This window comes from Thermobia domestica, chromosome 8, assembly GCF_964235325.1.
Source record: "Thermobia domestica chromosome 8, izTheDome1.hap1.1, whole genome shotgun sequence".
NCBI lineage: Eukaryota > Metazoa > Arthropoda > Insecta > Zygentoma > Lepismatidae > Thermobia > Thermobia domestica.
The window spans coordinates 277,758,487-277,779,418 of record NC_137461.1 but is presented as its reverse complement, the minus strand read 5'-3'; the positions used below and the strand labels follow the sequence as shown (position 1 = coordinate 277,779,418).

At 33.8% G+C, this 20,932-nt stretch overlaps 1 protein-coding gene across 8 annotated transcripts in view; it reads right to left on the bottom strand.

Moving 5' to 3' along the window:
- The window catches only part of LOC145693646 (uncharacterized), a 41,179-nt gene extending 21,671 nt beyond the window's left edge, over positions 1-19,508 (bottom strand). Inside the window, exons 1-3 of one of the 8 annotated variants that reach the window (XM_081769848.1) lie at positions 19,489-19,508; positions 8,938-9,065; positions 5,191-5,730 (exon numbers count right to left, since the gene is read on the bottom strand). In XM_081769848.1, the coding sequence (XP_081625974.1) occupies positions 5,191-5,570 (380 nt within the window). In that variant the 5' untranslated portion in view covers positions 5,571-5,730; positions 8,938-9,065; positions 19,489-19,508. Of the gene's footprint in view, positions 1-5,190; positions 5,731-8,937; positions 9,066-15,569; positions 15,592-15,710; positions 15,978-16,004; positions 16,438-16,507; positions 16,622-16,865; positions 17,024-19,488 lie in introns of those variants that run through there. The other 7 variants (XM_081769841.1, XM_081769846.1, XM_081769843.1 and 4 more) reach the window with 7 other exon arrangements.
- Positions 19,509-20,932: the final 1,424 nt, after the last annotated feature.

Genomic DNA, 20,932 nt, shown 5'->3' with positions numbered 1-20,932 from the left:
AATTTCTAAACGGATCAAGCATAAACTAACCAAACTGAATAATAATTAACTGCAGGCAAGTTTTATTTGGATGTCACCAAATATCCAAGACAAATGCAGTAATGTGAACAAAATGAAGAATAACGGTGCATTATACGAAAACAAAAAATAGGTATTACATATCTCAGTATGATAATTTAGGTGAGATACGCCGGGAAAATTCTTTATCGTTGTGTGACACATTGAAAAGAGTTAAATTTGTATGTTTGGATCTTAATTGAAAATGGGAAAAATGGGTGTTATTTTCTAAAAAAAGAAAGCAATTTTGGAAGAATACACTAGTTTAAAAGAAAAGAAGCTCCAAAATATATTCTTACGAAAGCAATAACGGATTGATAGCCCTAGAACAAAGCACGATCATAAATATAATGAATATCAGAAAGTTTCATAAAAATGGAAATTGGAGCTAGTCTAGAGAAGCACTTAAATAGGTATTTAACATTTCAAAGACAAAACAGCACAAACATTGATGTCTAAGACTATTATATGTGTGGTAAAGGAATTGAAAATTAGGATTTTAGTTGCCAAGAGTATAAACAAGACTAATGTATAAATGGAAGAAGAGTTGGTAACATTCTAATTCCTACGTATCATCAAAACTTTTCACACACTTAAATGTAACGCTGACTATGTAGTAACTACGTGCACAGCGTAAGCATTTCATAAAATTGTATGGTATTGTGTAATGTAACATAACTTATATGAACCAACCGCAAAGGGCTTCTTTTTCTTTTGCAAGTGCACAAACATGTAAAATCTAACCTGACAATTGGATTGGAGTCAAATACTAATGCTCCACTGTTAGAAGTTTTGATCTGTAACCCAGGGCACAAAGAAAGAATAAATGAGTGTGATAGGATAATGGCGATGCCTGCAAATGTAGGAAGGAAGAAAAAGAAAGTGATGGTTATTCATCACATTTCAAGCAAAAGAATTTGTATATTGAATAAGAGCAAGAAGGAAAAACTGTTACGATAAAGAATAATGAGAAAGACAGCAAGTGCAACCATGAAGCAAATAAATCAAGACAGCATCTCGCGGAGAATTAGAGAGATTACTAACCACATCCTAATAATATAAACTCCTTTAGCCTAACCGGCATAACCGTGGGACGTAAAACTAAACACCCTAATAATGTAAAGACGAACTTGTTCCGAAGTGTACTAAAAGAGCGATTTCATTAACAAAGCAAAAGAAACTGTAAACAAATTTGCATTAGCTCAAAGATATTAAAATATTACGTATTGGTAAGAAGGCAGAAAAGCATATGTATAATATGAAAAAAACAAATATTAAAGGAACAGAAATATTTTATACTAAAACACATCGCCACTAAACGCAACATAAAATGTCATGGCAGTCTCTGAGAAATAGTAAGGTCGGGAAGAAGAGACAACTTTCATGTGCAACTAACATAATATGTTCCAATTATGCGTAAGTTTATCTTCCGCACTAAACTGCGTAACAGGTAATTGAAAACAACTTTAAATCCGAACTTAAGCCATCGAATTTGGAAGACAAACTTAGTTATAATGTATTCAAGATGCGTAATGAAGAAACAATGGAAAAAATGAGTAAACAATTACGATATATCAGGAAACACGTTGTTCTGGCACACAGGAGTAATCAATAATGGAAGAATAGCTTTCCGTTCGTTCTTGAAAATAAATTTTGGTTTTCTCATCTCTTACAAAATTGTATAAGCGAGATCAAGAATCAACGTCATGCCATCGACATTGTTAAAATGTAACAATTTAAAAGAGTATCAAAGTAATTAATTATACTGATATTAGTAGATAGACATTTATATCAAATAGTATTATTCCTGGAAGAAAATTTCGAATAATATTCGGCATGGCACATATTTGCTAACCGAAGAGCGAGATTCATACTTTTACATTGCCTTAAATCCAGGAAGTTGAGAGAATATTATAGACGTAGCTAATTTTCGTTATATTAATTAGTATTCATATAGTAATCAAAACAATGAAAACACATAAAGGATATGCAACTAGCTTCATTAATATGGTGTGATACCACAGTTATCCTACACATCAGATTTGTTTTTTCATAAAATGGAGGCATATAGGTCATTTATATTTTCTAAAGGAGTAGTATGCCATTTCTCAGCAGAAAGGATTCAATGAAACTGTTCCATCAGCACGGATGGAGAATATTTGGTCCGGAATTTTAATAGCAGCATTAACCATACATCTTCTGTAATGATGAAGACTTAGATATTTGTTGTTGAGGAGGGATTTTGTAATATATTCTGAAACAAATAAAAAAAAAAAATCGCCTTAGCAGCTCCAGCAGTACGAATTGCAGTATGCTGGGTAATTGCGACCTCTACTAGAAATGAGCACACGGTCACCTTCAGAAAAATCACTCGCAGTATACACACGGAATACAGGGATTTTATGGGATACAGCACCATAGAGCTAAGCCATGTTTAACGGTAGGGAGAAAATAGTACATAGTTTCGTTAGTGGTATGTTATACATAATCAGAGTTTGTTGAAAATGATGTGACATAGACCTCACCGGACCATAATGCGTTTCCATTTGCTGGCGATTCACTTTCTTTAGTTTCGGCAATATATTCTTGCACCAAAGCGTTGTTAGCGTTGGTAAGAATTTCAGAAATTGCTGAGTACGGAACTCGTGTCGGACTCATATTTTTGCAATAGAATGTTCCACGTATCGATTTTGATCCATAATCACTGTTGTCGCATTCGCCCAAAATTTCTTGGTGAAAATCTTCTTGGCCATTGGAAGATTTCTGTTATTTAGACTCTTCTTCCTTCTGTTATTACTCTTCGGAAATGTTCTGCTATGAGTTTTGTCGATTATCTTGGGTATTGTTCATTGCGACAGGCTTAACCCGTGAGACTTTAGTTATACTTGGGCCAAATAACTACAACAAAAACTATTAGCCTTTGAACCTGAGAAACATACAAGTTTACCGAAACAAATTACGCTCTTTCCAACTCTGTGATGTACAATCCGCGGCAAAAAACCTGCAACATGAGCATATAAGTTTATTGTGAAATGACGAAGTTTTTTGCTCCAAAATAAGTGTGCACGGGAGGAGGCAGAGAGGTTTATCCTGGCGTGATTCGTTCCACTTAGATGTTATGTTCATTCCCTGTGCTGTTAGGCGTAGTTTCACAATAAACTTACATCCTCATGTTGCAGGTTTTTTTGCCGCGGATTGTACCACAGACTGTCAATAAACACATCGCTAAAGAAAAGGCCAGGCGCTGAATATGCGTTCTCAGGGTTACGACTTTACATGTTGCATATTCTAAGCTATATGTGTTTTCATTATATAGATAAAGTATATGCATTCGTTTATTATACTATCTTTGGATTACCACATTCTGAAGTGCTAAAACGGGGCACAATTCTTTTTGGATAACACCTGATATAAATATTAATTTGCGACTCAAAAATAGTAGGTTTTAACATTCACTTTCAAGGTGTCTAAAAACACTATGAAAAATATATTGGAACACGTTGAAAGGAGTTGAGTTGATTTTCAGTTTAACGTCCCTTTCAGCAGGTATGCCCTATGAGACTGGATTACTCATTAACGTGGAATCCGAACCACATGAGCCCCGCTGGGAATCGAACCCGGATCTCTCACGCCAAAAAGCGCATATGCTACCCACTTAGCCACGAAATATGTTTAAAAGAATTTTACAAGAGTATTCACACAGCATCACATGGAGTTCGCCTATTAATGTTTTTAAATAGAACTGACCTTTTGAAAGAAATCGTTCTTTAAATACATATAGCCAAATACTTTTACATGTGGGACGTCTGAAATTTAATTTACAATACACTTGAGCTTACGAAATGCGGACAAATGAAGGCCTCTCACAAGATGTATGCAGACTGAAATTTTTTGTTCTCGAAGTGCGAAAATACCCACATAGATGCTGGCGTAAGATAACAATATAATATTTTGATACACTAAGATTATCAGAGGTACTTTGGCAAGACGCAACACGCAAACATTTATTGAACAAAAATACAAAATTGGTTTGATTTCTCATTTTGCAAATGACTTTACAAATTATTCATATTCAATACCGAAACGTAAGTAGCAGAGCAATAATTTCCTGCTGCAGTAGAGCAATTAGATAAATGGGACATGCTCATCAGACCATAGATTACGCCAGCGAGGCGTAAACATTAGCCTAATTAACTTCGACTATTACTAGTTATCATAAATTACATTACACATTCATTAACATGATTTTTGAAGTTCGTCTCTATTCCTCGTCTCATACATCACTTTCATCATTATAAGGTCAATTCATCGTTTAGCGCCATTCAATGAAATTCTTACTCTGATAGCAATGCAAGCAAGATCCCAAAGTAGACAATCTTATCCCGTTGTCGCAAGCGAAAGAAAACCTACACTATCTTCTATGAAACAATGTAATGCTTTTCTTCATTCTCAGTAATTATGAAATGAGGATCGGTAAGTATATGGCAAAATGTTGGTGTGTTCTAGTGTGAGATTTATAGGCATTAGTTGCACGTAAGGAAACAGGAAATGTTATCAAATCTGTGCTGCAAACTATCCTATGATAAAAAAGCTACGACTAACAGAAGCTTGCGATTTCTAAATATGTCTATAAAATATTACGAAATATGTTGTATGTAAAATTTCGAGCATTCGTTGGGACCCTTGGAGTATTTCATGCTTTGAGAAGTTGCTGGACCAAGCTACATACCACGAGAAGCAAAAAATACAACTAATACGAACTGACAGAACAGAGAACGAACATACTATATATACGGAACAACAGACTCAGACCTGAGAATAATTACAGAAATAAAGAGAAACGCAGCTGTTACTTTGAATACTGGTAATGATATCCAAACAAAATGCTCAAAATGCTGGTATAATTGAAACTATCTGAATGCACATTTACTCATTTACTTTGACTTGTGTGATTTTGGTAAGTCTCTCTAGGGTTAAAATGTCCATAAAAACTAAGTGATAATATATTTTACATGTACCTTACACTAACAATATATATATAGGGGGAGAGAGAGAGAGAGAGAAAGAAAGAAAGAAAGAAAACTAAGTGATTACTCATTCTATACCAAATTTAGGACAAAATCGAAATCTTACCTTTCAGTTTCACGATTATTGATAACTAGATCTGTTTCCTTCGTTTCCTTATTTGAAAATGATCCGGATGATTTCGTAGTTAAGCTAGATCTTTCTATCAATTCAGAATCGATCTCGGACGAATATGTCGCATTATTTTTTATTTCAATATTTGGTTTGAAATCATATGATGAGTCGAGAGTGGTAGTATACTTTATGGTTTCAAATATTGTTAGGTTCTCTTCAGTGGATTCTCTCAACTTCGGGAACTTGATTTCTATGCATATTTCATCTTTAACTTTCAGTGGATATTCAGTAGAAAGAACTTGATCTTCATCTTTCAAGGTAATTTCAGATTTAACATTATCCCTATCGTACTTCATTTTATGTTCATCTTTCATTCTGACTAAAACGGTTATAAATAATTATAATATTCGTTAATGTAGAGGAAGAATACAGTCCGAGTAGTTTAAAGTATGTCAACAGTTTTTGTTTTCCAATTAGTAACTCATTGTGAAGTGGTACATTCTAGCAAAGTAAGAAACGGTTTTCGATGAAAATCTGGAAATAGAAGAAAGTAAAATGATTATAATTTCGGTTAAAATACTTAGTAAAATCAACCATTACTTTTTTCATAACTCTGTCGCTTACAATCAACGTACAGAACAAGCCAGGATCAGATCCGACTCAAACTTCGCCCAGAGGACACATAATAAAAAAGAAGAAAAAATGCCAAATTTTAGCTGCCTATATCCAGAAACAACGGAGATATGCTCCGCAACATAACGCACCACGCGACAATATGATATAAGGTAAACGTCGCAAGATACCCATTTATGTCGAAAACGAAAAGGATGGGAAGCACCAAAATGATATTAAGATATTTGATATGCTATAACACTGACTCGGCAGCCATCTTGAATACCGTGATCTTGGATATAGCGTAAGGTATTGAAATGGGAAGCTGGATGTATGATATATCAATGTAAGGTAAAATGCAAAAGAAAACCAATGATGTAACCGCGAAAAACATATGTATAATGGTGTGGACGGGATGAAGTGTAAAGACTCGGGCAAAACAAACGTGTATTTTACCTTACATTGATATACCACACATCCCGCTTTTCATTTCAATACCTTACGCTATATTTAAGATCGCGGTATTCAAGATGGCTGCCAAGTCAGTGTTATAGCATATCAAATATCTTGATTCCATTTTGGTGTTGCCATCTTTTCCGTTTTCGACATAAATGGGTATCTTGCGACGTTCACCTTATATCATATTGTCGCGTGGTGCGTTATGTTGCGGAGCATATCTCCGGTGTTTCTGGATATGGGCAGCTAAAATTTGACATTTTTTCTTCGTTTTTTATTGTGTGTCCTCTGGGCGAAGTTTGAGTCGGATCTGATCCTGCCTTGTTCTTTACGTTGCTTGTTAGTCATGAGAACACGTATCACAAGAGAAAACACTGTTTAATATGCAATGAGGAATACAGTTTCCTATTTTACTGCTATTCTAGTGATGTTGTAAAATGTTAAAGATGGCTATTGATTAACGCCATCTGTAAACAGGTGGCGTTGTCTTGAGTACAAAAAAAAAAAAAAAAAAAAACTCGATATTGCTCACTATAAACAAGCAGCATAGTTCAAAAAACTTATTATTATTGGGAAAGATTTAGCTAAATATCGTTTTTGAGTATGAAATATCAAATATATGCTCTGTATATGTATATGTATTACTGTATATGTATTACTTACAAATAATACCTAAGTGACAAAAAGAATACATTCTGCAAAATGAGTAGAAAAGTTGTATAAAAGGAACTTAGAGTGGAATATATTTGAAAAAATGGAATAAAAGAAAATTTTCACTCCACTCATTTCAACTAAAAGCATTTCAAAAACATTTTAGAAATGCTCGTCATATTTCATTAACTTTTCTACGCTCCAATGGAATATCAACGAAATTGTAGACTCACTTTAAGGAGCCTGAAGACTACTTACTTTACATTGGTCAAGAATGTTCTTGTCTCAAGGAATCCGACAGTCTTCTAAGCTAGGTCGAAGGTGCTAAATTCGAAAATGAAATCAGCTTTTGTCCATCGGGCTCTGTGATATGATACCCCCAACTTATTGAAATCCTTCAAAGGCGATAAAAATGCTGCATACGGTTTATTCTACCATAGCTGAATTAAGTAACGGCATGTTTATTGATTGAAATAAAGTTAAGCGAAAGTGAAATATAGTCAAGAAAAGTGCAAGGATTTCCGATGCATGCCACTGACGTCAAGAAACATTCCAGGAAATGAGTGACATTTGGCCACGTTGCCCATGAGTCACGTTTAATCACATAGAATAGCATTGTGATTTTGCCACGTGTGTCGCAGCATTGTAAGTTCTGATAGCGTGGGAAGTAGTTGCATGTTGTTTTAGGTTAGTGAAATTTGAATGTTGTGGCCGTTCAGAAGAAAATGCCTCGTACCTGTGTCAATAGTGCAAATTCTTTTTGTGATATATGTGGAGAGGTGACTCTGAAGTCGCAAAAAGGACAACTGACCCTGTTCGTAAAGAAGTGACATGAACTTTATTTCGTGTGTAAGGTTGGCGACCAAGACAAGAAAAGTCCCCCCCCCCCTGCATATGTGCTGCTTGACATGTGTTACACTCCGGACAAGCTGGGCAAAACTTTCACGACATATGCCGTTCACTGTTCCCATGGTGAAATTATGCTCTTCGACCTGGATTCAGGGCCAAATTATTACCCAGAAACAGTTTGGTTAGTTCTTGTGACAGAAACATTATTTTATTTATTTTTGTATACCATTGTTATCAATCATTATTGATACGTTGTTGCAAAGCTTTGGAACAGAGATTCCAAGGAGGTAATGTTTGTACAATTTGAACTGTATTCGTAGAGGAAGAAGAGACAAAAATTCCTAAAAAATAAAAATAGAATTACGAAGGCTGGCAACCCCTTCAGTTACCTTACACTGACAAAATGATGCTAAATTTTAGGCCACGCTCTTGAGACAATAATATTAAAAAATGGTATCCACTGCTGGAATATCAAATGTAATAAATTTTAAAACGAATTTCTTACAAAATTACTCCCTGTATCATTATGGAGGATTGCTGCAGACCCCACTAATGGTCAGTCATGATTGATACATCGGTGGAAAGTATATGGAACAGATTCCAGCAAGTCCCACCCCATTCGTAGTAGTAGCAACAAAAGTTCGAAAACATTAGAATTTAGAGAACCCTGGTCACCCTAGCACTCACACTACGCTGAGAAATTGATGCTGGTGTGTAGGTAACATACATGTGAGAAAAAAAAAAAAAAAAAAAAAAGATGATAGCCATTGCTGCAATAAAAAGCAGGATAAAAGTTCAGAACGAGAATTATAGCAAAATGTATGTACTATCACTACTGGGGCTGTGGAACCGTCAATAGTAGCCTGGGATGCAGAGTGGGACATGGCAGCCAGTACAAAAACCCAGGGATTTTTACGAACATTGATACCCGCACAAACTAGATAGAGTATACGGGTGTCGAATTTAGTTGGAAGGTGTTCCGAGATGCTCCTGGATATGGATCCACGTACTGAGGCAAATTTGCAAGCGGACACCCTCTCTTCCACAGCGTTATCAATTCACGCACGACGTGCTTTCGAAATTTTAAATGTATAGGTGAAGCATTGGGACATACTACGAATGAGTTCATTAGAAGGAGTTGACGAAGTGGAAGAACAACTGTTGGCCACTTACCAGTTCTTCATGCTGTCGAATACAAATTAGCCATCCGATAAACCAGATCGACACACTGATTATGACCTTCTAAAGTGAAGCTGAACCGAGAGACGCTTCGATTTCTGAAGAAACTAAGAATAGATTTTCTGTAAAAAATAAATAAATAAATAAATAAATAAATAAAAATAAAAAAAATAATAATAAAAAATAAAAAAAATAATTTACACATGAACCGCTATTGTAAATTTGAATATTTTTTTTTTTTAAATAATTTCCCATCATTAGCCGTCAGTCTACATGCTAAATCGCTGAAACGTGTAACGGCATATTTCATTGCACTATTATTAAGTGTGACTACGATCCCTTCCAATGCCTCAACAATGTCAACTGTACAGCGTATATATTTGTAGTTAATCTTGAACAATTCAAGATACATACTTCTTCCATCTTACTTCTTTTGCGAACACATCCACTTGATTCCGATTCCGCTACTCGCTCATGCCCAGAGACGTCACTAATAATTATAAAACACTGAATGCAACTATATGACAGCCACTGCCTATTATTTAACTGTAAGCATATTAAAATATACTTAATACTCATTTCTTCTTTTTCTAAAAAAAGAGGGGAAACTTTACAATGTCCGTTCCAACTGCTATGCTCCCTCAGAAACGAAAAATAATAATCTATTAATTTTCCGAAAATGCTTCAGAACTTCTGTAACCTTAAGCTAACCCGTTCCTACCCCTACCCTGCTTCTCGTTATTCCTCCCTATTGTACTATACCCTTTTAACCCTTATCCGGGCAAGACATTTTTGTAACGTAAACGGACAACCGGGGCCTGTGAGGCCCAGGATATATTTTAAGTGCAGAATACACAAAATCAATGCCTATTGTCACTTACTGTTCAGACTAGTCTAGAATGTACCAGTATATTTCATTTCATTCATTTCATTTCATTTTATTTATCCTCCATTCTGTACAAACTTGGAAATAATTTTCCGATAGTACATGGGATTCGTCATGGTTAATTGATGCAGTACATATATATTAGACACATTTGTTAAACATAATTCATACTTTTATACATTACAGTAATTTGAAATATCATTATACAAATACTACAGCATACCTTATACATAAATGAACCTATCTTGTTACTTTGCTACTACTATTTACATTGTGACTATTTAATTGATTATATTCATCTATTGTATAGAAGCAATGTGACAATAGGTATTCTTTTAATTTTCTTTTGAATGTAACATTAGACTTGATTACCTTTAATTTGTTTGGTAACTTATTGTATAGCATAATACCAGCATATTTTACTCCCTTTTCATACATTGCTGTTCTATGGTTTGGTGGATGAAAATTAGTCTTATTTCTTGTGTTGTATCCATGCATGTCACCGTTTGTTATGTACTCATTTATGTTGGATCTTACAAATTCTATTAAGCAATATATATACAAACATGGTAAAGGTAGTATAGCTAGTTCTTTAAAATATTTCCTACAGGACTCTCGGGGTCCTACACCAGCTAGGATTCGTACAACTCTTTTTTGAAGAACAAAAATATCTCTACTTTTTAAAGTATTTCCCCAAAATATTAATCCATATCTTAATATAGATTCAAATGAGCAGTAATATAATATTTTTGCTGTATTTCGGTTTATAGTATTTTTGATGGTTTGTACGGCAAAACACATTTTTCTTAACCTATTCGCAATTTTTTCTATATGATAATCCCATTTTAAATCTGCTGATATATGTACACCTAAAAATTTTACAAAACTAACTTCTTTTATTTCGTTTTCTCCTATTTTTATACTTCCTTTATCTAGATTGTTGTTTGTTAATTTAAAACTTACTGACAAGGTTTTTTTCTGAATTTACTATTAACTTATTATGATCAAACCAGTTTGTTAGCTGTTTTACGGTGTTTTCTATGTTAGTATTTAATCGTTGCTGGTTTTCGCCTGTTATTGCTACACTTGTGTCATCCGCGAATAATGTGGCTTTAGCAAAGTTTAATTTATTCGGGAGATCGTTTATATATATCAAAAACAGTAATGGCCCAAGAATTGATCCTTGTGGTACGCCGCATTTTATTTTATTCATTGTAGATGTGAAAGTAGTTAATTTTGAATTTCTCCCATCTACTCTAGTTATTTCTACCACCTGCATTCTATCTGTCAAATATGAACGAAACCAGTTTCTTATTACTCCTCTTATTCCACATTTCTCTATTTTATATAAAAGTTCTCTATGAGGCACTAAGTCAAATGCTTTTGTAAGGTCTAAAAACAATCCTATGCACTTATTTCTTTTATCTAGTAGTTCGCTTACGTAATTCAGATATTGATAAATAGCGGTTTCCGTTGATTTTCCTTGAATAAATCCATGTTGATATTTTGAAATTGTTCCAGTACTTTGTAAATACAGTGTAACCTGTTTGTTCATTGCTAATTCTAATATTTTCGCAAATGTTGTAATAAGAGAAATTGGTCTATAGTTACTGATATCCATTTTATCTCCCTTTTTATAAATTGGTTTGACTTTGGTAACTTTTAATTTATCAGGAAATACTCCTGTTTGGAAAGAAAGGTTTATTAAATAGCATAAAGCTTCAGCTAGAGAACTGTTTACAACTTTTTTGATAAGCGCAGGAGGTACTTCATCAATGCCTGCTGACCATTTATTTTTCATTTGATTGATAATTTTTATTACGTCGGTCACATTTACAGGATATATATACATTGAATTTAGATTATTTCTTATGTTAACTTTCCCAAATTGGTTGCTATTTTTGTGTTTGTCATATATTCTACTTAAATTTGTGTAATAAGAATTGAATGTGTCTGAAATCATTTGTGGGTCATGAATTACTTCATCATTGCGTTTTATTTCAGTAATATTTTCTCTTGTTTCATTTATTTTTAGTTCGTTATTTACTAATGACCACAACGCTTTGGTCTTATTAGACGAATGCTGTACTATAGTTTCGTTATGCATTTGTTTTGCTGCTATAATTACACGTTTATATATATATTTATATTTCTTGTAATATTTTTCGAATGCTTCAGTAGTATTTCCTTCCTTCCTTAACAAGTTTAGTGTTTTCATTTTTTGACTGGAAATTTTAATACCCTGAGTACACCATTGTTTGGAAGCTTTTGTTCGTAAAGTAACACTCTTTTTGGGAAAAGCTACATTGAAATAGTAACTAAAGTTATCAAGAAAAACGTTCCAGGCTTCATTTACGTCATTGTGCAAAAATACTTCTTCCCAATTTTCATCTTTAATTAGCATTTTAAAGTGCATAATATTATTTGTATTGAAATTCCGCCTATATGCGTGTATTTTTTCTTGTTCCCGTTTTAAAGACGTACTTTTATTTATTGGTACATTAATAGTGAAGAGTTGACCGAGATGGTCAGAAAACCCAGTGTTTACTACCCTAGCATGACTATTTAATATTAAGTCATTTATCAGAAGTTGATCTATTGCTGTTTTGCTATTTTCGGTTATTCTAGTAGGTGTTCGTACGATTGCTTTTAAGCCATATGTTTCTAACATAGCATTAAATTTAAAATCAATCTTTTCAGTTTTCAAAAAATCAACATTTATATCCCCTATTACTGCTACGTTTTTTCTTCTTTCTTGGTAATATCTAACAATTGTTTCCAGTTTGTTTGTGAATAAGTCTAAGTTACCGTCAGGTGTTCTATATACACATACTATAGCTAAATTTAATTGCAATAATTCTACTATGCTACTTTCAAAATGTTTATCTACATTAAAATTTTCAAATTTCGTATTCTTGTTTGCATCCAAGCCTGCTTTAACCAATATGCACGACCCCCCTCTGTTCATGTGACATCTACATGAATTTGCTAGTAATTTGAAACCTTCTACATGTAGGTACTCTATTTCATTTACCTTGTGCCAGTGTTCAGTTAAGCATATAATATCTACATCACGTAAATCATCTAGCATCGCTATTTCTAACATAAGCCTTTTTTGAGTGTTCCACCCCTGCACATTTTGGTGATATACCTTTATTGGAATTATGTTTGGTTTGTTTTGTTTGTGCTTATCATCACTATATTTTTGTCAAGTAGCGAAACTTCGTGTCACGCTTTTGTAAGCCGACCAAGTAGAATAGCAAATCCGGTCCAGACATTTTTGTAACGTAAACGGGCAACCGGGGCCTGTCAGGCCCAGTATATATTTTAAGTGCAGAACACTCAAAATTCAATGCCTTTTGCCGCACACTGTTCCGACTAAAGGTTACAATAGTCACGTGTTCAATATATAATTATGTGACAATTTGATCTAATATTTGACAGGAATTTCACTAAAGTTATACGGGGCCTCCTAGGCCCCGGTTATGTCAGGAAAAGATTTTCAAATTAAAAAAAAAAAAAAGTTTTACTAACTCGTTATGTTCATGATTTTAACTTCGACGAAAAATAGAAGAATTCAGTATTTTATGTCTTCGAAATATGTATGGTTATTGAGAAATTTTAGAAAAATGAAGCTACTGTGCCTGGGAGGCTCCGGTTACCCGGATAAGGGTTACACCGGCCCTACTTATGGATGCGCAGCTGGATGGTGTATTTTAAAGTTAAGAAAAAGAAGTATTTCTAATGTCCTAAATGCGATCGGAAAATGACAAAAATCTGCATTTATTGTTACAAGTACAAAATGAAGCAAACTGAATGGATTTAACTGGCGTGACAACAAAGACAATATACAGATACTATTTACCAGCCAAAACCACTTTCTAAACCAACCAAATAATTAAAGACAGAATGAGGATACCCTTTTTTAAAAATAGAAATTACATGGTAGTTCATTGAATTTTAGCTTAAACCAAAGCATAAGAACTATATATCAGTAGGATGGCATTACTCGAGACGCGTTTAGTAAATTTTGACATTTCTTACATATTCAGGTTGGATTAGAGATTTGTATTTTCTTCCAGCACAGCATGCACTAAACGAGGAGCTCCATTACTACTTACGAATTAATTTCAGGACAGCGTGTGAAAAAAAAAAGTGCACAAAACGCGAACCAACTCCTGCTAGGTGCTCACTAAAAAGCACGAATGCTATCTAACTGAATTACAGCAGGGGGGGGGTGCTTAATGATACCGAAGGGATGTGTCTGTAGCAAGCGGGCGCATCAACGACGGGTGCATACGCACAAACGAGTATGATAGAACAGCACCCTTAGACATACGTACTTTCACGATCACTGAAAATACATTTCAACATGGTGTGCCTTGACAGTATTTACTTATATTCGCATTCTCATTCCACAAAAAATGTTTTACATCCTATGTACCTATATTGGAAAAAATGTCTTGTCTACAGAACCCAGTAGGATAATAGAATAGAATATTTTTATTGTCGTTAAAAAACATTTGTTGCAATAGACAATGTCAAGAGAGTGTACAAAGTATATACATTGAATATATATACAAGTACATAACTAGTCACTTTTTAATTTTAATTCTTTCTCAAATTCTAAAACGCTATACACAGCTGTTTCAATTAGCTAAGATTTACAGTGTTTCTCAAAGTTTCTATTACACATACCACGAATTTCTGTAGGTAGAAGATTATACATCATCGCAATGTATTTATAACTCTTTTGTGTTTTATTTAACCTGAAATATGGCGTATCGAGGTCGTTTCTGTATCTTGTGTTATAGCAATGAATTTTATTTCGGGTACTGATATTTTCGAAGTTTTCTTTAATATACATGAGACAGCTATAGATATACATTGAGGGTACTGTCATGATTTGCATCTCTTTAAAGAGAGGTCTGCAAGAGTCATTATCACGTAGTCCCTTTAACACTCTTAATGCCTTTTTTTGCCATTTAAAAACGGTTTGAGCACTAGTTGAATTACCCCATAATAATATACCAATAGAGAATGAAAGATAGCATAATAAGCTGACAGAAGTATTTTTTCACTAACAGCAGTTTTTAGTTTACGTAATAACTATTGGAGTGAATTTTGCATAGTTATATGTGTTGCATTTTAATGAAAACATATGGTTTTGCTCAGCAAATAATTAGTTTATATTTAATTATATTTTGGGTACTAATAATCCGTCAAAACTATATCAACTACGAAAGTAGAACCATATCAAATATTAGAAAACCGTACTTTTCGTACACTGTGTATCTTCCATGGTTAAAATTACTTGAGTTGTAAAAACTATGTATAGGTAAATCTACGGAGTATGTTTAGCACAAGGGGTCTAGAAGCACGTAAAAAACACAAAATTTACTGAAGAAATGAATGATGCAAGTAGTTAGACGTAACATAACGTAACCAAATCTAACCTAAGCTAACTTAACTAACCTAATATTAGTAGAAATAAGCGAAATTGTATAATTTTTTTGGAAAATTATGCTGTACCCATACACTAATATAACATAAACTAAGCGAACCTAACCTAATATTACCTAAACTAACCTAACCACCCTAAACTAATCTAATGTGAACAGAAATTACCAAAATTGTAACATTTTTTAGAGAAAATAGCTGGACCCCTTCTGCTAAACATAGGCCAAATCTACTTATGATATCAGTAAAGGAGTGGCGCCAAAGTAATAATAAAATGTACCGGTACATGTGGCATAATATGTATGGTGTGATATTTCATATCTTCACGCAAAATGAAGCCGAGTGTACATAGATCACAACTACCATACATGGCATGGACACTGCACATAGAGAATAAGTACCTACATACAATTTGTATTACCTAATATATTTGCAGGCAAAATGAGGTCAAACTGTGAAATATTACTGTATGGATCCATAGTATAAGTAGTAGTAGTAGTAGTAGTAAGGAGGAGGAAGAAGCCCCGCAGGGGTTGATCGAATTTTGTTTTCGACATAAAATGGGGAAATTATAAACACCAATGACTTTCTGGACTAATGGTTAGCTATGTGGCTACGTTTTTAACCAACATTTTATTCGGACAGTATTATCAAGCAAAGGTCAGAGCCCCAGAAAGAACGTTGTTTCGTTGACTCCCCATTACTAAACATTTACCTTTAACTATCTGCGGATCCGTATATTAAAACTTATCCGGCGAAATAAAACTAACTAAAGCACAGTTACGAAAGATTACATTGTCACAGTTTAGAGACTAGGTACCTGAAACACACTATACTACTTTTTGTTCACTTGTTCAGCTACGCAAGACTTGAACCTTCCAAGATTCTTGACAATTACTGATATGTTTACACACGTAATAAAAATGTATGTGTGGGAATTTTTGTAAAGCAATAAAATTTAGAAAGATTTTCATTAAGTAATCATTGGAAAAGACGAAGGTAGGAAAAGAAGTTCAGACAGTGGGCTACGTAAAAATTATACCAAATGGAGAAAAGGAATATATACAGCAATAATTTTGAAACATTTGTAATAATGTGGGAAATTTACAGAATGTACTGCACTGTATGTAAACATGATTACCAATCAATGCCAGTGTTGCCAGACAAGACAAACGAAATTACACACATCTTTTTTCCAAATTGCACAATTTTACACACCAACTGTAATGCTTCTTGTAGACGATCCAAGAAATTGAACAAGGCCATTCAATACCTCAAATTTACACGTTCAAAGGAGTATTGGGTAATAGTATACAACAGTGCCTCATGATCTGTGCGCGGTGATACTTCCTACTGTTGCACTACGTATAAAAATGATTTTATTACATTTAGAAGTAGTAAGAAGCATCCACGTGCACGTGACATGCGATATGTGTTTCAAATCCCCCACATATACTCATACACTACGTACAAGGGCACATTCTTCGCATACCATAAAACACAACGAAACGCAACGCAAACCGACGTACATTTTATTTTATATTACTCAGTAATTAAATGAAAGTCGCATTTTTACCTCATTTTCAAGTTCCTATATCCTCAATGAATAATCCTTAAAAGACTGCACTTCGTAAGTCCTCGCTAAATGATGAGGCACTCTCGTATACTATATCCGAGTATTGTTTGAGACACTTGGCGAGTCTCGAATGGACTTGAAACAACTTTTACACGAGCATAGAGGCATTGAATGTTTTATATTCTTGTTAATAGATGGCAGTCCAAAACAAGAGACTGTAACTATGAAAACAAATAAAAGCGAAACTGCATACTGATTTAGTTCAGATCTGTGCATGAATAGCTATAATATTAGCATATTTTTCGTAACTTTTTGCAGGCATTTGGAATCTAATAGATTATATTAAATAATTTAGAAAACAGGTCAATTGATTTTGCAGCAATCCCATCGAATTTTCACTCAGCAGTTTGTTGCTTTTGCATTAAATGCGAGTTAGGTTAGCTGGCGTTAATAAAGTAAAGTGCTGCTCAGGTATAAAATCGTTCCCTATACTGAGCTTTTTTTTAAAATCTGATTCTTCAAGTGGCGTGCTGGTGACAGAAGCACACTCAAAAAGAGACATCGAACTATTTCCTAAAATTGTGTGTATCACGAGGCAATGACTGACTTTTGATGTTATTTATGCTTTGGCAACGAAGACTAAAGAAAAGGCTGAAATCACAGAAAACCAAACGAAGCAATGATAATATGTTTCAGCTACAGGACTTCCTGCCAATATCTGCATCAAACTTTCTTCACGAATCTGTCCCTGTTTTGGTACTGGTTAAGAATAATCCGTCAAACGAATAGTAATTTTACTGTTAAAATATGTGAGTGTGTATGAAGGAGAATTATCTGAGATACCGTAATAATTCCCAATGTCGAAATTTGCCTGTATACCCTATAATGTAGGAAACCAGAATTTTATGTATAGAAGTTTAATGTTACCAGTATCAAATCATTACAAGAGCTATAGTTCAGTTCAAATGAGTGAATACGATGTCACGGGTTTGTTGTACTATTCTCATTTATACATGATTCTTACTCTTGTACTATCACCTCCGTCGATGACGCGCCTGCTCCGTACGGACGTACACTCCCGTGGACACCATTTAATGCTCGTGCCGCGACACTGTTAAATAGCATCTCGATTTTATTTATTTATTATTATTTTTGCACAGTCTTTTATGTTGCATATGTTAGGATGCACATTTGTACCTTACGGGAAAGCACTGGTAAAATAAATCTGCATGCGTGAAATCAGCCTCTACCTTAGGAAATAACTTCTCAAACACTACGTGTGGATTTCGTGGTAACATAATTAGATTACAATAGGATAACATGTAATCATTTCCAGGATACTTCAGTTTGCGAGCACATTATCATTCTGTACGCAATTATTTGATATTATCAGAGATTAATAACAGTACAAAACGTCTTATTAAATAAAGAAAAGTCAGTTATTTAATGGACTCTTCTTTCTTAATCTACAACCGGTATTCTGGTATTTTAAATTCTCAAATTAATACTTATAGGCCTACTTCTCATTGCGTCAAAATTTAACAAAAGTTATGGGCATGCATGCATTATAACTATATAAATCGTGAATATTATCAACAAAAAATACTAACAATATCTTCCGGCGCAAATATTAGCTTTTGTTTATTATAATGCACACTTGGAATATCAGATAATTATGGAAAAGAGTAACGAAAAGATATTTATTAAACTGCAGCTCTGGCTCAGGATGCCATCATACTTGTTTAGTATTTTCCTGCTCTCAACTCGAGCGCTGATTGGCTATTGAATGCTCTTGAATTGGATTGTTTAGAAGAGGACCAAAACGAAATCTCTTGAACGAAACTGTTGAATTCAAGGAAAAAATGACGTCAGTGTTGACGTCTTTTTCATCAAATAGTATTAAATGGTCTTCAACAAGAGTCTTGTTCAAACTTCCTTGGATCGTCTACAAACAGTATAAGGCCGCGCCTTCATTGCATCCGAATGCGACTGCGAATGCGAATCAAGTTGCAATGTTTCTTCCAAACCTTCAATGTGATATATTTTTGCTTTAAAATTCATATCTTAAAGTTTTCAGAGAAATGATAATAATAATAATAATAATAATAATAATAATAATAATAATAATAATAATAATAATAATAATAATAATAATAATAATAATAATTATTATTATTATTATTATTATTATTATTATTAAATTTCCTTTGTGTGCAAAATGGAGTGAATGTCGCTCCTGTTATTATTATGCTTCTGTGGAAAATAAATTATTTAAATAAAATTAGAGATTGCAAAATCAACCAACTTTCTAAGAAAGTTTTCTCCAGGAGTAAAAAAACCCATTTTTGCTGTTTTACACATATTAGTGAATAATTACATGTATTCGTAAAATCATTATTTGAGAAACGAAGAGGAAATATAAATTGAATAAAAAGTTGCGGTTTGTGTATTAATTAAATCTTCATATTTTAAAGAGAAAACAAAGAAAATTATATATATATATATATATATATATATATATATATATATATATATATATATATATATATAGATAGATAGATAGATAGATAGATAGATAGATAGATATATATAGTCTACCTTCCAAACCAAGTTCTTGACTTACATCTGTCCATAATTTGTTCACGATTTATCTTTTGTGGTAATCTGGATGAGCTTGGTTCACAATGGAACTTTATCAAATACACAATTTATTAAAGCATCAATATATATTCCCATTTTTATTTTTATCTCCGCACCACGCAACGTCGTCTGCTTTCACGCGAAACAAACTTTCTTCTCTCACGTAGCGCTCAATTTCCCTCCAGACTACTCTCCGTTGGCACGAGTTCGGAAGAACTATCCCAGCATGTTGGGATCGTTCGTATTCGCATCTTTTCGTCGGTTTTCGCATTTCGCAGGTCGGAACTAGTCGAGGCACTCCAATTTATTTACACGTGCTGGGAAATTCGCATCCGCATTCGGAAGCAATAAAGGCGCGGCCTAAGACAGTGCATACAAAATTGTACAATATATAACTATCTATCTATCACTAGCGATTCGTGGTTTGTAGAAGCACCGGTTGCAATGTTGCAATATCAAAAGTATGTAGTTACGCGCAAGTGTTCCCCCCCCCCAGCATTAAGGAAATATGAAAGGAAAGTCCTTTTAAGATCCATTTGTATATTTCTTGATTTAAGTGTATTCTCTAGTAATGATTTAATATATAAGTTATTTCCTTCTTTTGCAAACAACCACTATCATTGTACGTTTAAACATTATTTATATACAAAACTTTTACGTTCATGCTATTGAACAAGAGATAAATCAAATATATAGCATCAGTGGCGGCGTAAGGGCGGACCGAGCGGTGACTCCGCCCCGGGGCCCACTTTGTGCGGGCCCCCGACTGTAGATAGAAATAATTACTAAGGAACCTTGTTAGCATGAGCCATACAAGGGCCGTCAAGGCACACCTTCCCTAAATCTAAACACAATTAATTGTTAATCAATATTACACCAAATAACGGATGAAACAACAGAAATATCTGTGTAATAAAGCCAATCAGTACTGGATTTCCGTATAAGCTAAAGAAACTATAAGCTTCGGACCTCTCTCTCTTGGGGACCCGAAAGAAATTTAAAGAAAAAACTGAATGTAGATTAAAAATAAATAAAATAAAAGTATTTTTATTATCTTGGAGGCTCCCAAAGAAATTTAAAGGAAGAAGCTCTGAATATAGGAGAAAATAAAGTAAATGTTTCATACTCTTGGCCCTCCCCCCAAATAATTTTAAAGGAAAAGGCTGAATGCAGGCGAAAAAATAGAAGAGATGTTTCACTTTCTTGGGGCCCTCAAGATTTTTTTAAAAAGTTGAATGTAGGTGAAAAATAAATAAAATAAAAGTTTTACTCTCTTGGGAACCCAAAGAAATTTAAAGGAAAAAAATGTATGTGGCTTAAAATATGAATAAAATAACCACTTCGTTCAATAACCTCAGAGAAATTTAAAGGTAAAGTTGAGTGTAGATTAATATATAATGAAAGTCAAAGTATATTGTGTTATTTAC